The sequence below is a fragment of the Malania oleifera genome, chromosome 8 (assembly GCF_029873635.1).
Source record: "Malania oleifera isolate guangnan ecotype guangnan chromosome 8, ASM2987363v1, whole genome shotgun sequence".
Classification (NCBI taxonomy): Eukaryota; Viridiplantae; Streptophyta; class Magnoliopsida; order Santalales; family Ximeniaceae; genus Malania; species Malania oleifera.
The window spans coordinates 51,576,864-51,601,066 of record NC_080424.1 but is presented as its reverse complement, the minus strand read 5'-3'; the positions used below and the strand labels follow the sequence as shown (position 1 = coordinate 51,601,066).

General features: G+C 35.7%; 1 protein-coding gene across 8 annotated transcripts; it reads right to left on the bottom strand.

Moving 5' to 3' along the window:
* Positions 1-343: 343 nt before the first annotated feature.
* Positions 344-16,090, bottom strand: LOC131162333 (pentatricopeptide repeat-containing protein At5g18475). 8 transcript variants are annotated; one of them, XR_009138746.1, is made up of 5 exons: positions 15,788-16,046; positions 15,364-15,542; positions 13,777-15,255; positions 13,119-13,338; positions 344-698 (listed from the first exon to the last, which is right to left on the bottom strand). XR_009138746.1 is itself a non-coding variant. In XM_058118690.1 (3 exons), exon 2 carries the CDS (start codon positions 15,349-15,351, stop codon positions 13,798-13,800), a length of 1,554 nt encoding a protein of 517 aa, XP_057974673.1. In that variant the 5' UTR covers positions 15,352-15,542; positions 15,788-16,090; the 3' UTR covers positions 344-698; positions 13,777-13,797. The 8 variants fall into 8 exon arrangements, 3 of the variants coding, with proteins under 3 accessions (XP_057974673.1, XP_057974672.1, XP_057974674.1); XR_009138745.1 differs by having other exon boundaries at positions 13,119-13,275; XR_009138747.1 differs by having other exon boundaries at positions 13,777-15,339; positions 15,468-15,542.
* Between the last annotated feature and the right edge of the window lie 8,113 nt (positions 16,091-24,203).

Here is a 24,203-nt window from a genome sequence, read left to right as displayed (position 1 = left end):
CAATTTAAAGAATCTTCAAGAATTTTATTTTCAAATTATATGATTAGTTTGACCACTTAATCTATGACTCCACAACTAAGATTCCAAAATACAGGGAGGGGGCTTCTATCCATCTTGCCTTCTAGCTATATACGCTTCACAACAATCAAGCCTGTGGCCAATTCTAAAATAAGGAGCAATGCTTGTAGTTATGAAGCCCACTTCATCATTGAATTGTCAGCATATAACGCTTTCTGCTCGTGTGCAATTGTTCACATAGTTGATGGTAACTTTTTTGGTTTTAAACATGCCATTAATAGTGAGAAACCTGATCACTCTGCCAGGGATTTAACAGTACCTAGGATGAAAATGAGAACCCCAAGCAAATATGTTTTCACCTATGTTGAATACATGTTTATCGAAAAATGCAAATAATGATAAAGTGGAGCAGAATTATAATTTTTACTTAAAAAAAATATTAAGAAGTACAAGAATGAATGGATGGGCTTGTAAGGATGTTAGTACCAACTAGCCAATTCTTTCAAGAGTTTCGGTAGTGGTACAGGTAATAGACATCCCTTTGTCGTTTACGTTCCTCAGCAAATTTCTTCTAGAAGGACAAGACTTCTCAAAGTGGGCTTCAGTAATTAAAGAACTCCAGTAATTAAAACGGATCTCTGACTCTGGTACCATAAATCCACAAATTTCAAGTAATGTAGCTGCAAAAATTGATCCATACATGAGGTTGCATAATTGTATGATAACATAAAAATAATGATCCTAGTGATGTCAAATGCTTAGATAATGGGCGTGTTTGTTCCAATGATAGGTGAGATACAGATGATAAATAATGTGGTGTTCTAGCATAGAATATCCAATAATATTTTAGTCTAATAAATCTTTTGTCATCATATGTTCTAACTTTGTCAAACCAAAAAATATTAAAGCCAAAGGCATTCAGAAAGATAGAACACATTTGCAAAATGGATGAAATTGTTTGATGCATTATATTTTACATAAACAAAAAATCATAATGACTGAGGATGTCAAAAATGTGGAGCATCTCACCAATTGATCTCCTAAATGCAAATTATGCAATCAATAGATCTCAAGGGAATAAAATTGGAGCATAAGTGAATATATATATATATATATTCACTTATGTGTGTGTGTGTGTGTGTGTGTGTGTCCTAAGCCTTTCCCCAGTAACCCTTTACAAAAGGACATTATTCGCTTTTCACCCCAAGATCAAAGCCAACAAGTTCACAGCATGACAACTTGCTCTAGCAAGAGAAACCATTGGATTTGGAGGGACTATGTCCATATTTCAGAATAAACCCCCTTCCTCTTCATTTATCTCTTTAATAGGTCTATTTAAGCCACTTCTTTCCTATTTTTAAGCAGTATTTTGCAGTCATAATCATGGTTTAGCAGAAAGAAATTTTAATTTCAAAGATATTTATATTTCATGAAAAAGTTTAAAATTGGAGGATAGAAACAAGGGGGAAGAAAGCTAAATAAGTTGTTTCAAACACACACACACGCAAAAATTGTCAACTCCACGTTATGCATTAAGAATGACAATCTCACATGAATTATAACTGTCACAAGCACAAACACATCAATCAATTTATTACTAAATGTAAGATAACACCAACTAAGCATAAGAAAACTTATATGGTGAGCAAAACCACTAAGAATGTAGTTATTGATTCAACTACTGTTAGTCTCATATCCTGCTTCAGTATTCTCTGAAATTCCAATGCATCCCCAAATGAATGCAACAATAACAAAACCAAAGCTTAAGTCCCACTAGGTGAGGTCGGCTATATAAAACCTTTTCCGCCAATTTATGCAATTATGAACCATTTCTTTTGAAAAATTTAGGGCTATAAAATCCTTATTCACTATCTCATTTCAAGTTATTTTAAGTCTACCCTTATCCCTTCTACTACCCCCCACAGTAACTAACTCGCTCTTCCTTACTGGGGCACTATGTGGCCTACGTTGCAAGTGCCCAAACCATCTGAATCGTCCCTCCCTTATCTTCTCTAAGAGTTACACCTAACTTATCACGAATATGTTCATTCTTTAATTTATCTTTTAGTATTATACCACTCATCCATCTAAGCATTCTCATCCCGGCAACTTTTGCATTTTGGATATTCTATTTTTTTCTTCGCACAACATTCTTATCCATATAACATAGTTAGTCTTATAGTCGTCTTATAAAACTTCCCTTTTGATTTTAAGAGTAATCTACGATCGTAAAGCACACTTGAAGCACTTCCCAATTTTACCCAACCTTCTTTAATTCTATGCATCAAATCATCTTCAATTTCTCCTTTAACTTGCATAATAGATCCAAGGTATTGAAATCTACAAGTGTTATTTATTTCTTCATTATCAAGTTTAACTTTATCTCCAATATTCCTCCGACCATTACTGAAATTACATTTCATATATTCTTTCTTATTTCTACTTATCCTAAAGCCTCTACATTCCAAAGCTTCTCTCCATAATTCCAACTTAACCTCTATTCCACCCCTAGTTTCATCAATCAATACAATATCATCTGCAAACAACATACACTATGGCACCTCATTTTGAATGTTCTTAGTCAATTGACTCATCACTAAAGCAAAAAGCTAAGGGCTCAAAGCAGATCCTTGATGTACACTTACGGTGATTGGAAATTCGCTAATTTTTCCATCTATAGTCCTTACACTAGTTTTGATTCCATCGTATATATCCTTAATGATATCAATATACCAACTACATACACCTTTCTTTTCTAAAACTCACCATAGAACTTCTCTACGTACCCTATCATATGTTTTATCTAAGTCAATAAATACGATATGCAAGTCCCTCTTCTTTTCCCTAAACCTTTCCATTAATCTTTTTAAAAGATATATAACTTTTGTAGTAGATCTCCCAAGCATAAAACCAAATTGATTTTCTGAGACCTTCGTTTCTAGCCTTAATCTTTGTTCAACTACCCTTTCTCACAATTTCATCGTATGACTCACAAGTTTAATTCCACAATAGTTATTACAATTTTGAATATCAACTTTATTTTTGCATATAGGTATTAAAGTATTTTTCCTCCATTCATCTGGCATGTTCTTAGTTTTTATAATTGGGTTAAATAAATTAGTTAACCATGTAATTCCATTATCATCTAAGCATTTCCAAACTTCAATTAGGATGTTATTTGGTCCTATACCTTTTTCATTTTTCATCTTTTTTAGTGCAAACTTAACTTCATCAACTCTAATTTTGCGAATAAATCTCATATTTTGTCTTTTCCTCATTTGTCAAATCTAAGTTTAAGTCTTCTATTTAGTTTTCATTAAATAACTTACTAAAACAACTTCACCATCTATCTTTTATGTCTTCAACGTTAATCAAGACAATATCATCCTCACTTTTTATACATTTTACATTTCCTAAGTCCTTACTCTTCCTTTTTCTAGCTTTTGCATCTCCAAATGAATTGGATAGAATAAACTAGAATGTGTTAATAGGCAGTGCACCCTGTTTACCTTCATCTTATCCCTCCTATTTTACAGGTTTTACCAATCCTCCATCCTTCTTTATGTTTAGCTATGAATGTAATAGTTAGTAATAAATATTATATCAAATTTCCTTCATATATTCCTGAAAATTTCCCTCATACACAAATAAGACAAAGATAAAAGGAAAAAAAAAAAATTCAAAATATAAGAATGGCTTAGATTATCAGCATTAAATAGAAATGCAGATTTCAACAATTCCAATGATTAAGTGAAAAAAAAAAACACAAACCCATAGCCCAGGACCCAAAAATTTAGAAATATTTTTAAGGCTTCAATAAAATCTAGTGGTCAGCAGTTGTAAGCTTCCTAGCAAGATCTGGAACAAAAATACAACCCAAAGCATATATGGTAAACAATTGAGTTGACCAAAACCTTTTTCACTAAAACCTTTCCATACAGTTTATAGCCAATGTCTCAAAATTATATGAATCATTAGCATATAAATGAGCTTTTTTAAAAGAAGAGACAATCAAAGAAAACAGTGAGCACAGTTTTGGAACTTCAAAAGGCTGAGATTAAGAACTCATGGTGATCCAATTAAACAAATAAATCCAAATTTCAATTTAAGCAGCCAAAAAAAAAAAACAGATGTAAACTCAAAAGAAAGTTGGAAGCAAAGAAAAAAGTCATTACAAACTAAAAATTACATGAATTATCATAGCACAAGGACTTTCTCCAAACACCCAAATATACACAGTAACTCTGTTCATGACCTCAAACACTATCATAATCCACCAAAGCAGAAAAATGAGAAGCAATCACACAGTGCACGAATCACTACCTCCAAAACTAAACCCATTACTGTCAAACCAATGAGTCATTCACAGCAACAAAGATTCATGAAAATCAAAATCAATATTATAAATAATAGAAAAATTATAATGATAACATTAGCCAGCGTGGCCACTAATCATCTATTATATTGAAATGATAAGTTTCGCTAAACCAAAAATCCAAAGCCTCAATTTGAACCACAAATTGAAATTAGAAAATGAGAAGCAAACCCAAAGTGTATGAATCACCACCATTCTCCCAAACTAAACGCATCACTATCATACCTGTAGGGTTTCACCATTATGTGGCGGCCCACATGTGTATTGGTCCACTTGGATGTCTTGGCCAATGCCCAAGTGGAATCCATGCCTAAGTGTAAGAAGAAGATTTTTATGGTTTGGAATACCCACTTAGGTATCATGAAACAATTGATTCATTAAATAATTAATTATAATTTTCCTAGAAGATGATTGATCATCTTTGGAGAAATTAAAGGCAGCAAATTAAGGAGAGTTATGGCTGAGAGTTACTGCATTTCATGCATTATTGTGGCAGCAAAGAAGGGACAAAGGTAGAGGAAAAGATGAGAAGAAAACTTAATGAAAGTTTACAATCAATATGATTGCGCAGACACCTCTAACCCCAACTTTCATTAAGTTTTCTTCTCATCTTTTCATTACAATCAAATGGTGATTTATCGCCCAATTGAGTTGAATTTTTTACATCATGTTTGTGACTTGTCTTCCTTCAATTTGGTCAGTTGGATCATCATTTGGAAGTCATTTGCATTGGTTTTTGTGGTTTGAACAGCAGCTTTTATTTTTGCTGAGACCTCTCCATTTTTCTTAAAGTTTGATTCCACCTTTTGTTGGTGATGTCTCATGTTGATTTGTATGCCAAGAATTTATTGTTCTTGATAAATTTAGTTGATGTATGCCTCTAGTTTTAGCTAGAGAAGACCTATTGTAACCTACTATCTGACATAGTGAAAGATTGGAAGCAGACTTCGGTCTCATGGTTTTTCCATTCACACCAAAGGGTTTTTCACATAAATTTGGTATTCTCTTTGTGACTGTGTGGTTGGTTTGTATTTTTTTTTACTGCTGATTATTTCAAATTATTGGGTAATTAATTATTCTACTTAGTGTTAATTAGACTAGGGGAAGGTTTGTCTTGGGATTTTGTGTTTTGACCATCACCTCCATATCTCCCCTTCCCCAACAATGGTATTAGAGCTTGGTTGGTGCATAATCATATAGAAGTGAACACTAGTAGAATAATTTATTTAAACAGAAGTAATTATCATATTTGAAAAGGAAAAATGAAGGACCTACTTTTATTGTAAAAATTATCATGCTCCAATTCTTGGTGAGTCAGCTAAGCCTAGTGCATGGTTATAAATAATGGTCGCGATCATTATGTAATGCCATTACATAATGGTTTTTTGGATACGGTTAGTCACAAAAGGAAGGAAAGATTATAATGAGGATGATAATAATACAAAATTTACTTTTTTTTTAAAATACTCATGAGAGATGCATTAATTAACAATTTGAAAATACTGACTTATTAGGAAAATATTTTATTTTGATAATATTAGCAATTTAATATTTTTGTTCTATTTTCAACTTCAACATTCTTTTCTTTTCTAGTTTTTTTATATTTTTATTATTTGTATGTCTTATGTGTGTAATAAATTAATGGAGTGTATAATGTATTTTTTTTTATTAATTAATTCATCACACGTAAGAATTTATAATGCATAAGAACAATGAGAAAGTATAAATACACAATTTTTCTGTCAATGGTGGTTTAAAATAAATGTAAATTTCTTGCACTTACCAAACAACTTAGTTGAACTAAAGGATCCAAAATACACTAAAACTTTTCTAAGTAGGGTTAAAAGGTTAAAACACGCAAATACACTAATATACACGAGGTTGTGCGTGATTGAGAAAAATTCACGGTCGTTACACTTACTTCCCGTTATGTAACATCCGCTACTCCTGCTTCGTGTTACACCTATTACCGTTATGTCATGCTACCTGCTACCAGGATTAAAAACAACAGCCTAGCAACAAAACTGATGATGATTGGAAATTGTTCAATAGACAAGTATATGGTTATATCCGGCGATGGATTGATTGTAATGTCCATAACCATGGCCAATGAAATCAGCACACTTACTTTGGACAAAGTTGGCTAAGCTTTATGCTATAAAACAAGAAGAAATAAATTGTATATGATAAAGAAGCTTATGAATTTGACGAACTAGGATGGTACTCCTATTACCGATCATTTGAATGAAATGCAGGGAATTATAAATTAGTTGGCTCCTATGAAAATTTCTTTTGATAAGGTGCAGGCTTTATGGCTTCTTGGTTTTTTACCAAAAAGTTAGGATACTTTCGGAGTGTCTAGCACAAAACTCGGCCCCTAAAGGAGTTGTGTCTATGAGTTTGGTAAAACGCAGTATATTGAATGAAGATACAAAGAGAAAAACTATAGGTTCTTCATCTTCTCAACTAGAAGCTCTTATCATAGAAAACAAGAGAAGAAACAAAAGTAGAGGTCCTAGATATTGTAATGAATTTATAAGCAAGTCCTGTTCAAGGAAAGACATTGAATGCTTTGCTTGTGATAAGAGAAGGCATAAAGAAATATTGCTGAAAGTGGAAAAAAAAAATAACTAAAAGAAAAAAAAAAGATGACAAGACAAATGAAGACAAGGACAGGGTTGCTACTACTTTTGATGGTTTTCTTATTGTTAGTGATAATGATGAAATTAATCTTATTTTTCAAGATACTAGCTGGGTAATAAATAGTGGTGCCTCCATTCAAGCCACTTCCAAAAGGGATTTCTTCTTATCATATACACTTGGTGATTTTGGTGTGGTGATTTTGGTGTGGTAAAGATAGAGAAAGATGATTTATGTACAATTGTTGGCATAGGAAATGTATGCTTGCAAACTAGCAATGCCAACGTGTTAATTCCTAGAGATGTGAGACATATTCGAGATATTAGACTAAATTTAGTTTCTGTAGGAAAGCTTGACAATGAGGGATACTGTGACACCTTTGGTGATAGGCGATGGAAGCTCACTAAAGGTTCTATGGTTTTTTTTTTTTTGCTCCTCTGTGTTTATTGCTAAAGGGAAAAAGTGTTCTACACTTACTTGATGCAGGCAAAACTCTCCAAGAGTTTGATTAATACAGTGGAGAATGATTCAGTTTTGGAATTGTGGCACAAGAGACTTGGACACATGAGTTAGAAGGGACTTGAATTTCTAGACAGAAAAATATTTCTTCTAAAAATGAAAGGTGTGTCTCTAAAGTCTTGTGACCATTGTTTAGCTAAGAAGCAAAATAGAGTTTCCTTTAAAAGTTCTCCTTCATTTAGAAAATTTAATGTTATAAATTTAGAGCATTCAAATGTGTGTGGTCTTATGAAAATTAGAACACTTGGTGATGCATTCTACTTTGTTACTTTTATTGGTGATCATTCCGAGAAAGTATGGGTGTACACCTTGAGAACCAAAGACCAAGTGTCGGATGTATTTAAGCAACTTCAGGCTAGTGTTGAAAGAGAGACAAGTAGAAATTTGAAGTGCATCCCATCAAATAATGGTAGTAAATATTTAGGGTTATTTGATGAGTATTGCAGAGCTCAAGGCATTCGACATTAGAAAACTCCTCCATTGAATGGTTTGGCAGAAAGAATGAACAGGACTCTGGTAGAGAGTGTGAGATGCATGCTATCACATGATAATTTGCCAAAAATTTTTGGGGTGAGGCACTAAGTACAATAGTCCATTTGATAAATCTCTCTCCATGCATTACTTTATAGCACGACATGCTAAAAAGAATTGGGAGCAGGAAAGATGTTTCTAACATTCACTTGACATTCCTAAGGATAAGAGATCAAAGCTTGATGCAAAAACGAAGTCATGTATCTTTTTATGATATAGGCTTGACAGTTTTGGGTATAGGTTATATATTTGAGAAGAAATTGATCAGATGCAGGGATGTTGTGTTTGTTGAAGATCATACAATTGAAGACATCCAAAAGGTTGTTGAAAAGGTAAAAAAATTGTGGCCACTAGGTTGATTTAGATCTAATTCCTCCTTCCACGAGTTCAGATTAGGTTGGAGATGATGCACATGATGATCAATGTGATCCATGTGATGTAGATCCACTTACAGTTAGTGATGAGGTAACTGAATAAGAAGAGCAACCACTAGTTTCATTTCATCTACCATTAAGGAGATCATCGAGGGACCACCAACCTTCAAGCAGGTATTCCCCGCATGAAAACATATTGCTCACTAATGAAGGAGAACTTGAGTGTTACAATGAGGCTATAACACATGAGCACAAAGAAACGTGGTTGAAGGCTATGCAGGAAGAGTTGAAAATTTGAGCTGATAAAATTGCCTAAGGGCAAGAGAGCTTTGAATAATAAATGGGCATACAGATTGAAGACTAAAGAAAATAGTTCACAACCTCGGTACAAAGCAAGGTTGGTTGCAAAAGGCTTCAGTCCAAAACATGGAATTGACTTCAATGATATTTTTTTCTCTAGTTGTAAAGATGTATTCTATCAGAGTGGTATTTGGTTTAGCAGCTAGTATGGATTTGGAGATAGAGCAGATGGATGTGAAGACTACTTTTCTCCATGGTGACTTGAAAGAAAGAGATCTACATAGAGCAACCGGAGGGCTTTCAGGTGGAAGGAAAGGAAAATCTGGTTTGCAGGTTAAAGAAGAGTTTGTATGGCTTGAAGGAAGCACCAAGGGAATGGTATAGAAAGTTTGAATTAGTCATGAAGCAACACGGTTATAGGAAAACTACTTCTGATCATTGTGTTTTCATTAGAAGATTTTCTGAATGTGAGTTTCTTATTTTATTGCTCTATGTTGATTATATGCTAATTGTTGGCCATGATATGTCTAAGATTGATAGATTGAAGAATGATTTGAGTAAGTCTTTTTCTATGAAAGACTTAGGGCCAGCAAAGAAAATCCTTGGCATGGAAATCACTCATCACAGGAAAGCCAAGAAGTTGTGGTTAACACAGGAAAAGTACATTGCGAAAGTGCTTGGAAGATTCAACATGGATAAGGCTAAGGTAGTTAGCTCTCCTCTTGCTAATCACATAAATATGAGTTCCAAACAATGTCCTTCCACCGAGAAAGAGGAGGAAGAGATGAGAAGAGTTTCATATGTTTCATCATTTGGAAGTTTAATGTATGCAATAGTTTGAACAAGGCCGGACATAGCTTATGTAGTTGGTGTTGTTAGTAGATTTCTCTCCAATCCTGGTAAAGAGCATTAGAATGGTGTGAAATGGATTCTCATGTGTTTTCGAGGTACCTCCTCATGTGTTTGCTTTGGGAATGGAAAACCATTATTGATTGGTTATATAGACACAAACATGGCTAGAGATGTTGATACTAGAAAGTTTACATCGGGGTACTTGGTTACTTTCACAAAGGGAGTTGCAGCTTGGTAGTAAAATTATAAAAATGTGTTGCCCTTTCTACTACTCAAGCACAATTCATTGCAGCTACTGAAACTTGCAAAGTAAGTGTTGTGGATGAAAAGATTTCTACAGGAGCTTGAATTCAAGCAAGAAAGGTATGTGTTGCATTGTGATAGTCAAAGTGCGATTCATCTTTGTTAGAATCACACTTCTCATTCAAGATCTAAACACATTGATGTGAAATACCATTGGATTAGAGATGTGTTGGATTCTAGTGTATTAGAAATTGAAAAGATTTGCACCGATGACAATGGTACAAACATGATGACAAAATCCTTATCAAAGGGAGGAACATAAAACTTGTTGCATGAATGCCGTACGGTGAATTTTTCCACATAGGGGAGATTTGTTTGGTTTCCCTCTTATGTGGGGGATGGCCCACATGTGTATACCCCACTTGGATGTCTTGGTCAACGCCCAAGTGGAATTCAATCCTAAGTGGAAGAAGATTTTGTGTTTGGAATAGCTCACATTGGTGTCATGAAAAGATTGATTCATTAAATAATTAATTAAAATTTTCTTGGAAGATGATTGATCATCTTTTGAGAAATTAAAGGCAGCAAATTAAGGAGAGTTATGGCTGAGAGTTACAGCATTTTTGTGCATTATTGTGACAGCCAAGAAGGGAGAAATATGAGAGGAAAAGAAGAGAAAAAAACTTGATGAAAGTTGGGGTTAGAGGTGTCTGCGCAGTCAAATTGATTGTTACAATCAGATGGTGATTTATCATTCAATCAAGCTGAAATTTTGACACCATATTTGTGACTTGTCTTTCTCCAATCAGGTTGGTTTGATCGTCATTTGGAGGTTATTTGCATTGGTTTTCATGACTTGGGCATCAGCCTCTGTTTTTTTGTGAGACCTCTCCAATTTTCTTGAAGTTTGATTCCACCTTCTGTTGGTGATGACTCATGTTCATTTGTATGTGATGCAGGGAAAGCATCAAGGTTCTGCAGCCATTGGAGAATTTAAAAGAAATAGAAGAGAGGAAGGAAGGGGAAAGGAGGAGAGAGGATATACCAAGGGAAAACTCATGTTCAATTCAACAATTCAAATTCATTAACAACTGCCTACAACATGGGTTCCACACACCATTTATAAGAAAGCCTCTTTACATGGAATTACACATAAACCCCTAAAACTACATTACATTACAAATATACCCCTACTTTACACAAATATCACAAAAAAACCCCAAATACACATAATCCTACCCTAATTAATGACAGACACAACAATCCCTTAACCCAATTCTTCTTAATTGTTTTCCAGCAAGGATCTTTCCAAGGTCTTACTTCTTGTCCTACGTTAGTATACAAAGAATTTCTTACTCTTAATGAATTTAGTTGATGTATGCCTCTAGTTTTAATTAGAAAAGATATATTGTAACATAATATTTAACATAGAGTTTGGCCTCGTGGTTTTTCCCTTCACACCGAAGGGTCTTCCACGTAAATTTGGTGTTCCCTTTGTGATTGTGCAGTTAGTTTTTTTTTTTTGTTGCTGATTATTTCATATTATTGGGTAATTAACTATTCTACTTGGTGTTAATTGCACTAGGGAAGATTTGTCTTGGGGTTTTGTGCTTTGACTATCACCTTCACATCTCCCCCTCCCCAACAACACCAAATGTCAAACAAATGAGTTGTTTGCGCTTCGCAGCTATTGAGATTCATTGAATCAAAATCAATGACAAAAAAGAAAAGAGATAAAAGAAAGGCAGCATCCGCAGCACTCACATAAGCCACCATGGCCACCAATCCTAAAGAATATTGAAATCATATTTTCACCAAACCAAACATCCAGAGCCTCAATTTGAAACACCAATAACCATCACAGTTAGAGCTCCATTTTAAATCATCATCAAAGCCACAACCCACTTGGATTAAAATCAAAATTTCAATTCTAGCTACCAAATATGCAAATCACAAAATCACCTTTCAAATGCCAATGTTGCTATAAAATTGAACCATAATTTCAAACCTCAAGCTCGAATAGCCACAACCCTCAAGCAAAAAGAAGAGAATAAGAAGTGAACAAAGAAAATTGAATTTCAACTTTCTTGCTGATGGACTACATGGGAATCCAGGGACCATGCGCACATGTCTATATGTGCGTGTGTGCATATATATTCAAGCAGGCATTCCCCATGCTATGTATTAAAACTATTCACAGTTTTTTCTAATTATGTTAGTTCAGCAAACAATGAGAAATCAGAGGAAAAATCCAACATTATATATATTTTTTTTCCTCATCTGAGATCCCCAAATCTTTCTTTCAAATTTTTTCTTCACTCACAATTACAAAGAATTGAGCTGCTCATCAAAGAAGGCAGAAAAGATTATGGCTTCTTCCATTGCAGGCAAGGGTAATTCAGAAATGTCCACTCCTTTATCTTATGTTTCTTGTGTTTTTTTTTTCTGAAGCTAAATCAGGAAGTATATTTTCATTAAGAAATATAAGCAGTGAAAATATGGACTTAAAAGACTTTTAAGTGTTCATTTACTTTTCTATTTTCATTCAATACTCATTCGGTGTGTTGTCCAGGTCTGCCCTTTATATACTAAATGTGACATGAAAAACAAAAAAGCACCCACCAAAACCACATAATTACAAAAATAGTATATTCCCTTCTAACAAAATTCACAAAAACACTCATTAATCTGCTTTCCCCATCTAACCACAAACCTCACTTTTTCCATAAACCCACCAAGAAACCTCTAGCAAGCTCTCCTCGCATACTTTTCTCAAAGTGCAATTTATAAGTAGTTAGACTTAGAACTATATCCTGCCCACAATACATCCAATCATCCTCCACTAATTCATTTGCCACCAAAGCCGCATCCAAAAACTATCAACCTTCAATGAAAGCACTCTTATGAGCAGGAAGCCAACAATTCATATCTCCCCAAACCACAGCCTATTCAAAAGCCCTTGGCCAACTCTTGCATTTTTTTAGAAATTTTCTACAATTTTAAATGTTTGTAAAATTTTTTAATTTATTAATGCGGAAAACAACAACAATAATAAGTAACAATAATAAACAACCTAAAACTATACCTAAAAGAAAATCTATTATTTAATAAATTAATTTAAACACAACCCACAAAAAAAAGAGCAAGGTCATTTTAGTTTTGCATGAACCATGCAAAATATAAATAAAAACAAAATCAAAAAAAACTTAAAAATAGAGACACAAAACTTACCTAGGAGAGAGTAAAAATAGAGACATGAAACTTACCTAGGAGAGAGTTTGGGTTACCCATGAACCCCATTTTGCCATATTCTTCTCTGCAGAGGGTGCTGCTGCCTCCGTGCCTGCAACCTGACACAGGACAGCCAACAGCCACCCAGAATAAGCTGGGCATTACCCAGTCTGCTCCAGCGCAAATGCCCTCCTGCCATTGCCGAAAAATTATCAACGATGGCTCTGCATTCACACAGCAGACGTGGAAACCTAGCTGCTTGGGAGGTGAAGAACAAACATTCTAATTGCACGGAAAGAGTGGATATGTTTGTAAAGGTATTCATGTTATTTATGAAAATTGTGACAAAAAGGACTACCATGAAATCTTGTTTTGCCTTCTAGAAATAGTTTAACTTTTTTTATAATGCAAAAATTAACACAAAAATCCCGCATCCACTTGAATAATAAGAAATTGTCACTGAGCATAGAAAAATGTTAGCAAAATTTTGCAGGACATTTTATAATAATCATATAATTTTAACAATAATAAATATGATTGTTGAAATGATTATATCCTTTAAAAAAATTAAATATACTTAGGGCTGCAAAAATGCATCAAAAAGGCATTGTCAACATGCTCATGACATCTGCACTCATTTCTTCCTAAACTGCTCTCAGACCAAAGAGCCAAAATTCCTTGCCCATTTCTTACCTTGAGGATTTTGTGGAGACTTTAACAACCTGCTCTAACTAACTTATCAAGCAGCTCAAATGCATACAACAGCTTTCTTTCTCTGCAAATTAATTCAACCATAAGAACCCATGAATTGGGCTCTGGCTTAAACCCCATCTCAACCAATCCAACCAATGCTGTGGCTGCATCAACTGCCTTTCCAGCTTCACAAAGGCGAACCAGTAACTCATTCGAGGTTGCATAATGTGGTAGAAAACCTCTGCTCAGCATCAGATCCAACAAGTCAGCTGCCTTCTCAACTTCGCCTTGTTTGCACAAGAAATTCAGCACAATCCTGTAACTTGCTTTATTCAAATAACCTCCCTCATAAGGCACCCTCTCAAGCATCCAGACAGCCTCTTCAAACCTCCTTTCCCTGCACAATCCTCCAAGTAATACATTAAAGGTCACAGTATCGGCTTTGCACTCTTTTTCTTTCATCTCCTTGAGCAATTCAATGGCTTTATCAATTCTCCCAGTTCTACAAAAGCAATTAATTAAAGTGGTATACCCAACAGTATCAGGTTTTAAACCAAGGCTCTTCATCTCATCAAATACATCCTTGGCCTCCTGCACTCTTCCCTCTTTGCAGAACCCATTCATAAGGGATGAGTAATTAAATACATTTGGGTTGCACCCATGTTTCGTCATGAACTCCATTATCTTCCTGGCCCTATCGACTTTCCCATCACAACAAAACCCATTGATCAACACATTGTAAGTTAGAGCATCGGGAAAAATTTGATCTTTTGAGACCATTTCCTCAAACAATTCAAATGCTTCTATTAGTTTCCCACTGGCACAAAGACCGTGCATTAGAGTTGAGTAGGTTACCAAGTTAGGATAAGAGATTTTAGCCTTTTTCATCTCCTTCACAACCTCAAAAGCAGATTCAAGATTGCCATTCTTACAGTGATGCTTGATCAAAATGTTGAAAATACAAGTATTAGGCTCCAGGCTGAGATTCTTCCTGGAATCCAATAGGAACTTTTTTGCCAAATCAATCTGATCAGACTCAACCAAGAGGTTAAGACAAGTGCTGATGGCTTTTAGAGAGGGCTTCTCAGGAACAAGTGACTGGATTGCATAAAAGATCTCAAGCACTCTTTCATGCAATTTAGATTTGGAGAAATGCTTCATGAGATTAAGAAAAATACCCTCATGAAATTTGCAAGCTTCATATGTCATTTGATGAATAATCGCATCAACCGCCTGAAATTTCTTACAACGAGCAAGTTTGTGGAGGATGGTAGCATATGTAGCATTGTTGTGATTAAAACCCCTTTGCTTGGACACTGCATTAAATATTTCAAGAGCACGTTGTGGATCTTTTTCTCGTTTGATCAAGTTGATGGCATGCTCATGTGAGATAAATTTTGGTTTGGTCTGAGCTTCCGGGGCTGGAGTTGTGTCTTCAGGCGGAGGATCTGGTTTTGGGGAGGTGCGTTTTTTCATGTACTGGAGGGGAGAGATCCATTGAAGTGAAGACGATATCGTTGAAGGGGAGGAGGAGAACCAGCGAGATTTACAACAAGAAACTCTCTGGGAATTCATGAAAACACTAACCTTTTCAGAAGAGATTTGTCATCTAGAAGAGGATGAGAACACGCTACTCTATTATTCAGCTCGCTTCCTGTTTGAATTAAAGACTCAGAGAAAAATAGATGTACCCATTTAGAAGTCCGACCTGGGCAGTGATTCTAGCTCATTATGTTTATGTTCATGATAGTAGAAGCCTGATAGAGCTGAAAACAAATAAACCCAACGCATCATGAACCAGAGAATGGAAGCAGGCAAAAGAAGAAATAAAATAATAATAATAATAATAATAATAAACGCAATTTGGGGGCAAGATACTGGCAAATTAATCAACCAGAGCCACCATCAGAAACTAGCATGCGCACGACATTTTCCCAGAAGGAGAGGGATAGTACCAATAGCTCTCTCTCATTTGCTCAACAAGAAACTGAGAAATGGAGAAAATTTTTACCCATAATTTCAACTGGTCTCAAAACTCAAAAGCAAAGCAGACAAACTGAATCAGTAGACGGCGAACTCCCAGGGAGTTTGCAATGGGTGAGGGACGGGCTCCTTCACTGGAGATATCCTCCTTAACTCCCGACAATCCGCGAAACCAAGGTCCTTCCCCGAAAACTGCTACCTGTTCCTCGCTGGACAAACAGCCCAAGCCTGGGCGCCCGCGCTACGCAATTAGAGTTGCTTCTGGGCCAAACATAATATTCAAAAGATGAAAGAACTTCAGAAATTTTCAAAAACTTGAAAAGTAAAGTGTGGGGGAGCAAAGTATAATATTCAAAATTTAATAAAAAAATTAGATAAAATCCAATTACAAATTTTTCAAACATGACAATCCGCCTCTAAAGTTTTAAAAATTATTGAAAAAAATTTCTAATATTTAATTTTATTAACAAAAATAAACTTTTCAGACTTTTACTCTAGTAAAATAATATTTTAAATGACATCAATTTAAGAAGTTAAATTGAGAAAATTCATTAGTATAATATCTTGAAATTTGATTAAGTAAATCGAAAATCTAATTGATTATACAATTGAGTTATCCAAACATTCAATCACTTTGGATCTACCAATTAACAGCAATATAAGAAAAAAATTATATTATTATTTCAATTTTAAAATATATATGAAAAAATAAAATATTAATAATAAAAATATCTAGTAATTTAATGTTATAAAATATTTGTTAGATGTAATTTTCATAAAAATTTAATGACTAATCACATCATAAAACAAATAAAAGATCATTCAATATTTTTCAATTCAAGTAACCTATTAAATATAGTATTATTAAAAAAAACATAAACTAAAATTTTAAACTTCATACTTTATAAATTAAAATTATGAAAATGAATGTTAATTATTTTATGTGTAAAATACGAATGCTAAACAAATAAAGAAAACTCAAATTTATATTAATTAGTTGACCTTTGAAACAATTCATTGATTCTTCTTGAATTTATTATATATATATTTTTTATCCGTAAATGTAAATTATATTAATCAAAATATATATGTATAGAAATTTTAGACATACCCGAGAAAGGGTAAAGTCAAAACTCCCCATCAAAACAATATGAAAACAAATACAGTCACCTGGATTTCGTTAGGACTTAAAAAGCCATCAAACAACTCTAAAAGTCCAAAGGCATAAACAAAGATAAAATCAAATCATGTGTTGGAGTGTCAAGCTTAAAGGAATCTGGGTCGTCCATTCTTTATGGGATGATCAAACGACTATTGTGTCTAAAGCTGTTAAGGGGGGCATTGTTGTAATTTGTTTCTTTTGTTTAGTTGTAAATTAAACAGCAGGGGCAGGGGTTTTTTTTATCTTGCGGTTTTTGCAGCTTCAAAAGCTTCAACACAGAGGTCTTCCTTTTCCAGTCGCAAGTCTTCACCAACGTGACAAACGCCTACAACAAGTCTTCTTCCTTCAGCCGAGAGTCTTCTTCCACAGCACGAGAGGGTTCTTCGCAGGTGCGAAAAGGGGCTTTCTTGAGTTATTCTTGAACTAATTTTCAGAGGAGATTGGTAAGACAAGAAAGGATAAATCTGTATATACTTGTATTTATTTCCACCGATTTAATATAGTATCTCCGAATGTGAGTTTTTGTCATGAATGTAGGCCAATTTTTGGGTCGAATCATGTAAATGTGTTCTTATAGATTGTAATTGTGGTATGTTTATGTTTTACTAAATATTGGATTGGTGAACATATATTTTTCTTGATCAAGTTTGACACACACGTACACATTAAAATAAATAGATTTTAGTTTAGGTATAGTTGTAGTTAATGTTTAGGTAAAATTAGATTCTTATTATTTTATAATTGATTGAAATCTGAAAATTAGAATAAGTAATAGCTTAATACACACAACACCATGCATTGAAAGGGAAGCCACAATGCACGATCAGATAAAATGACTTCTAAACCATCTCCATAAGATCAGAAATTGACGCCGAGAAAATAGAAAAAGTCACGGGAAAACCAGACTAAATTACCGGCAAACCGGAAAGATGACACTGGAAAACCAGAAACCTTTGCCGGGAAAAGAAACCCATCGCCGGCAATCAGAATATCAAGCCCTAATATGGTTTGGGAAATCAGCAAAGCATTCGACACACCCTGCAGGACTGAACCCCATCTGAACACAGCACTGCAGAGAAACAGTACTGAACAGCGAACGGTACAGAATCAAAGTTTCCAAGTTGTATCAACACCATATGCATCCATAATTTTGAAGCTGCCAGCATCTTCCAGAATCAAAAATCAGAGAAACAGGAACACCATACTACAGATCTGCGACAAATACAATCAATAAAGAATCAGTATACTGCATCCCATCATGATAGAAATCTCCCTAGCTACTTATCCAGCTTCCAGAATCTGCATCACCCAAACATTATACTCCATAACAGTCTGACTAACCATAAGATTCAGGGATTTTAAAAACAGAAAACCCCAACCAGCTTGATCAAACAGACCATCAGGACTACCACAGCACTATTACAACTAAGTAGACCCTATTCAGATATTTCATTAGCTGAAAAATCAGAGATACCATAATCTGTATATACATGACAGTAAAATATAAATTTTAGGGTCTTGTATTTTGACCAGCAACTCTGTAGCCCCGAAATCAAACAACTCCCATCAAGTTAATCAAAAACTGCAAGCCCTGATCTAACATAAAACTAGGGAGCCAACTTCTTCAAACAAGATTAAGATCACCTAACTGCAATATAAACAGGTAATCTTCAAACTTTCAGGACCCTGAACAAATCAGAAATTAGAACTATACTCAAGAACCCATTGAAACTGTATACACTCAGTCTCCCAAATACTTTAGATCCAAACTCTGTAGAATACGAGGAAATCTATCAAAGATGATTCTAAAAGTGTGGGTATTAATTACTTTAATTATGACTCCTGACTTAGTAATGGAGACCTCAAACTTCTTTTTGTTTCAAAAATGCCATGTGAAGTAAACCATTGTAGTCAAGCATATTCTCTTTACAATTGTCTGAACTCTTGTGCCCTTTGCCTTCTTGTGCAACTTTAATAGTTGACATAGACCTCCTCATGGCCAACCATCCCTTCAAATGGTTCCAAATAAGATATGTGACTTTACATTTGAAGAATATATGGTCCAATGTTTTTGTATCTGTTCCACAAAAGGCACAGGATTTGTCAATTCCTTCCACCTGGACTTTGTCACTAGTAAGCAGTTTAGCCTTTGCACACAGCCACAACACAAATGAGTATTTGGGAGTACAACCTGATTTTCAAATCATTGAATACCACATAGCCTTCTGACCCTATGCCCTCCAGAACTGGTATGCCTTTGAGCAATTCAGATGCTCTCCTATAACTCACTGTCTAATCAGATTGTTAGCATCTTCTTGGCCTCTACCTTCTTTAAGAATTATGTTCTTTATCTCTAATATCTTCTTAAAAAGAGGAGAGTCCTCATGTTTAGGACATGCCTCCCAAATGTTACATCCCCTCAAGTATATTTGATTCACCCATTTGGACCATAATGAATCCTTCTTATCATGAATATTCCATAGGGTTTCAGTTAGTAAAGCCCTATTCCAAATGTTAAGGTCAAACACTCCAAGACCTCCTTCTTTCTTCGGCAAGCAAACCTCTTTCCATGCCACCAAAGGTTTTTTCCTGCCTCCCGATAAGAATGCTGAACACAATTTAATCACATGATTCAACACTGATTTTGGTATAGGGAATATTGCAAGCCAAAAACACTCCACTCCTTGAATAACTGAATTTATTAGCTCCAGCTTCCCAGCAAATCATAAAGTATAACCAGACCAAGACACAATCAAGCTTGCAATTATGTTTATTAAAGGAGAAAAATAGATTGAGGTTAACCTAGTGGAAGCAAAAGGGATACCTAGTTATCTGAAAGGAAATTCTCCTTCAGAGAAACCTGTTATTCTTCTAATTTCTTCTAGGTCAGTATTACCAATACCAACATAGAAAAGATTTGATTTGAGGTGGTTTGCATTTAGCCCAGAGCAATCTAAAAACTTTCCTAGACACTCCATCAACAACTCCACCGATCGAATGTCACCTCTTGCAAATAAAATTAGATCATCCACAAAAGCTAAATGTGTAATCTTCTTCTCCCCACATTTAGAATGGAATTTAAAACCTAAATTTTCTTCCAAAGCCTTCAAAAGTCTCGAAAGATATTCTAAACAAATTACAAAGAGTATAGGTGATAAAGGGTCCCCTTGTAATGACCCGAAGTATAATTGTATTTAAATAATAATTAAGAGAGAGAAAATGGGAATAGAAAGAGGGCGCAGCAAACTTCGCCGACGAACGCTTCGTATTCGTCAATGACGCGACAATTGGGCTCGTCGATGAGGGTATGTCTTGTCGACGAGAAAATACCAAGGAAGGTTTTGGCAATTCTGAATTTCGTCGACGAGGGGTGAAATATGTCGACGAAACTCTTCAAGGACTCCTCGACGAGGTGACGTGTCTCGTCGACGAATCTGGTTCTATAAATAGCCTAAAACTCAGATTTAAAAGCAGAAAAATCAGAAAACTTTCACTCTCTCTCCTCCCCACGGTTTCTCTCTCCTCGCTCTTCAATTTCAGCTTCATCGTTCGCCGAATCGACGATCTGAGGCCACCACGACGCTTCTGGGGAAGTTCTCTCCAAATCTGCTAGAGTGGATCATTGGTGGAAGCAAGTTGAAATTCATCCCTGAGTTGAGGTAAGACTTTTTATGCCAAATTCGGTCTTTTCATAGTTATAGGAAATGATATTCACGTGAAAATACTGAAGTTTAGTTCTGGGAGTTGTTGAATTTAGGGGTGTTGAACGGCGGAGCCTGCGGGTGCAGGATGAGTGGAATTTTTAGTGGGTTTCTTTCTAGTGTCAGGTAAGGGAATAAACTAAACAATTATTTTTCACGCATATTATTATTATTTATCAGCAAATTAATTTTCAGGGAAACATGTATTATATTTGAATATTATTGAGAAAATGCATATTTGGGAAAATACTACTGTTATACAAAAAATGTGATTTTAGAATGAAATGTACGAATTTACTTAGCTATGTGTGGCATGAATATTATTTTTCATGAAAAGTATTATGATATGACAATTTTACGAGTAAAGCATGCTTTCAAGAATTATGAAATAATATAGTACATTATGATTTTGAAAATACATGATAATTGATTTATTTATTCAGAATGATATGTATGAGATATTCGGTGTAAGGCCATGATTGATAGCCAATGCAAGGTCGTGTATGTTATATGTTTTCGGAGCAAGGCCATGTTTATAAAATGTTTGGCGCAAGACCGTATTTACGAAATGTTCGGCACAAGGTTGTATTTATGAAAGTATAGAAATACTATCAATCCATTTATGTTAAATGTTATATTATCATGTACTATATGTTATCAGAATCAAGATGTTAGTTTAGTTCAATTTCAGGAGCACGATACCATAGCTATATAGATCAGATATCTATATTCAGACTTGTGCAAACCACCCCACAAGGGGGTGGGAGATAAATAATCGATGTAGCTTTCAGTGTAGAGTTATAGACATCCACCTGGCAATCCGGACTAGGGTGTGGCGGGTCCATCGTACTTATAGACATTTTTGACTTGGCAGTGGTCGGCCAACCATTGTCGGGTCACGCCTTCGGGTTGCACAACCCGTCAAAGGGGGTAATACATGACACCAGCTAGCTATTCATCCTGGGTATGTTTTCAGTATTATCAGTTATAACAGACATTTTATGAACAATATGATTTATTAGAAAATTCGAAAGTATATGATTATTCAATATGTTATGATGAATGTTTACAGATATATGGAATGTACTGTATATGTATAATTGTATTAAATGTTCATGTTGTATTTAGTTTATTTTCCCTTACTGAGAGGTGTCTCACCCCCGAACATTAAATATTTTTCAGGAAACCCAGAAAGACCGGTGGAGCGTGACCGCCGTTGAGTCAATTATACTACCCTGCTAGGAGGGTAAGTTTAGACTAGGATCAGGGGATTTTGATGTGAGATCCTAGGGGTATTTTGTATTTTTTTTTTTGGGAGATTGTATATAAATACAATATTTTGAGATATGCTTGACTCTGATATTATGTTTTTTTGTGGTTACGAGTTTGTGATTTACATTTACTGCTGCTTAAGTTCCGTTGCGTATGATAGGTGTCCCCATTACCCACGGGTTCAAGTTGACTTTTTTATTTATTCTGCTTTTATTATATGAATATTTAAGTAGGTCGTTACAGTTTGGTATCCGAGCCTAGGCTGCTAGGGTCTGTAGACTCTAGAATGTAACAGTAATAATACTAAAGTATAGGATAAGGGGATTTAAGGTCTAGTTTTGTAGTCTAAATGCAGGACTTCCGTGGTGGTTTGTGTGATTTTCTTGGGGTGACAATTTCAGGAAAATTATGGTAAACTATCGTTGGGTTGGGTATCTAGGTTGCAGGATTGAGCCTTGAATTAAAATCAGGAGAGATGAATTAATTAGGAGTATATACTATATTGGTTGGGTGATATGTATAGTGAAGGGGTTCTGAGTTAGGTTATTTGTTTTTCAGGATGGGCCCTAGTGGCAGTAGTGCCCATGCTAGTGGGAATGAGGGTGCTGGACCCTCAGGCGATGCGAGTGGTGATTCGAATGCAGTCTTACGCAGCGTGGCACAATAAGTTATGGCCAAAATTGCCAGGAGTTTGAGGGAACAGGGTGGTCCAATGGCAGGCCATGGTAGCTCGATAGAGAAATTCATAAAGATGAATCCTCTGACTTTCTTATGGGGAACAGATCCTGCAGTCGCTGAAAACTAGGTGCAGGAGATAGAGAAAATATTTGCAGTGCTGCAGTGTTCATAGGAGTAGAGGGTGCTATTTGCTACCTACAGATTAACGAGAGAGGCCGAGAGGTGGTGGATGGTGGTGAACCCCTTAGAGCAGCAGAGGACAATACCTGTAGAGATGACATGGGAGTGGTTTAAGGAAATATTCTTCGACGGGTATTTTTCGGCTTCGTTCAGGGAAGTTAAGATAGAGGAGTTCCTAAATCTGAAGTAGGGACAACAGACCGTGCAACACTATGCAGCGAGGTTCATCGAACTATCTTGCTTCGCCCCGTACATTATTCTAGATGAGGCGAAAAGGTACGGTAGTTTGAAAGAGGTCTGAGAAGAGAAATATATATAAGCAGGTATCGATACTGAAGTTGTAAGACTTTGCCGAGCTGGTGGATAAAGCCACTATAGAAAAGATTGGAGAGCGGTTAGAGGCTGAGGAGCAGAGGCAGAAGAAGAGATCTGCACCTTTTGGTTCCCAGTAGGGAGTCGGTCATGGTTTGTGGAAAAGAGGTGGCTATTACAAAGACCAGAGGTAGAAGACAAGGACTCGCGGTTTCCAAGGTATGCAGCCACTTCCAGCTTGCCTGACTTGTGGGAAGAGACACCCAGGGGAGTGTCGTGCCGGGCAAGGTGTTTGCTACCGGTGTGGGGAGCCAAGGCATGTGATGAGGATTGTCGAGCTCAGATTGGTGCTGCTCCTGTTCCTAGAGCTGCTCAAGGAGGCTACCAAGCGCCATGTGGAGGCCAACAAAGGAATATGGCTCCAACTAGGGTTTTTGCTCTAACGCCGGATGATGCTGAGAAAGCCGGCGATGTGGTGATAGGTACGGTTAATATATTTTCATTTAAAGTTATTGCACTTTTGGACTCAGGGACCACACACTCGTTTGTATCTATGGGGTGTGTTAAATTATGTGGGGCTAAAACACAATCACTAGATGTTGAATTACTAGTGGCTACACCAACTAGGTCAGCGGTGAGATGTAGTAGGATGCGTCGAGATTGTCCAATTGATATTCTGGGGAGGATTCTATCTATTGATTTGGTAGTGCTAGACATGCATAAGTTTGATATCATCTTCGGCATGGATTGGCTAGTAGCTAACTTTGCCAGTATAGATTGTCGTGCAAGAGAAGTGATATTCAGACCACCAGGAAGACCAGAATTCAGATTTATAGGGTCACGAGTGCAATCTCTTCCTCAGATGGTCTCAGCTATTCAGGCGAGAAGACTGCTTCTAAGTGGTTGTCAAGGACTTATAGCCTTTGTGAAAGAAATGTCGGAGAATGAATTGAAGCTTATTAACACGCCAGTAGTGAAATAATTTATAAATGTGTTTCCAAATGAATTGTTGGGTTTGCCACCTAATCGTGAGGTAGATTTTCCCATTGATCTACTTCCAGGTACATCGTCGATCTCTAAAGCACCGTATCGAATGGCTCCAACAAAGTTGGCAGAATTAAAAGATCAGTTGCAAAATT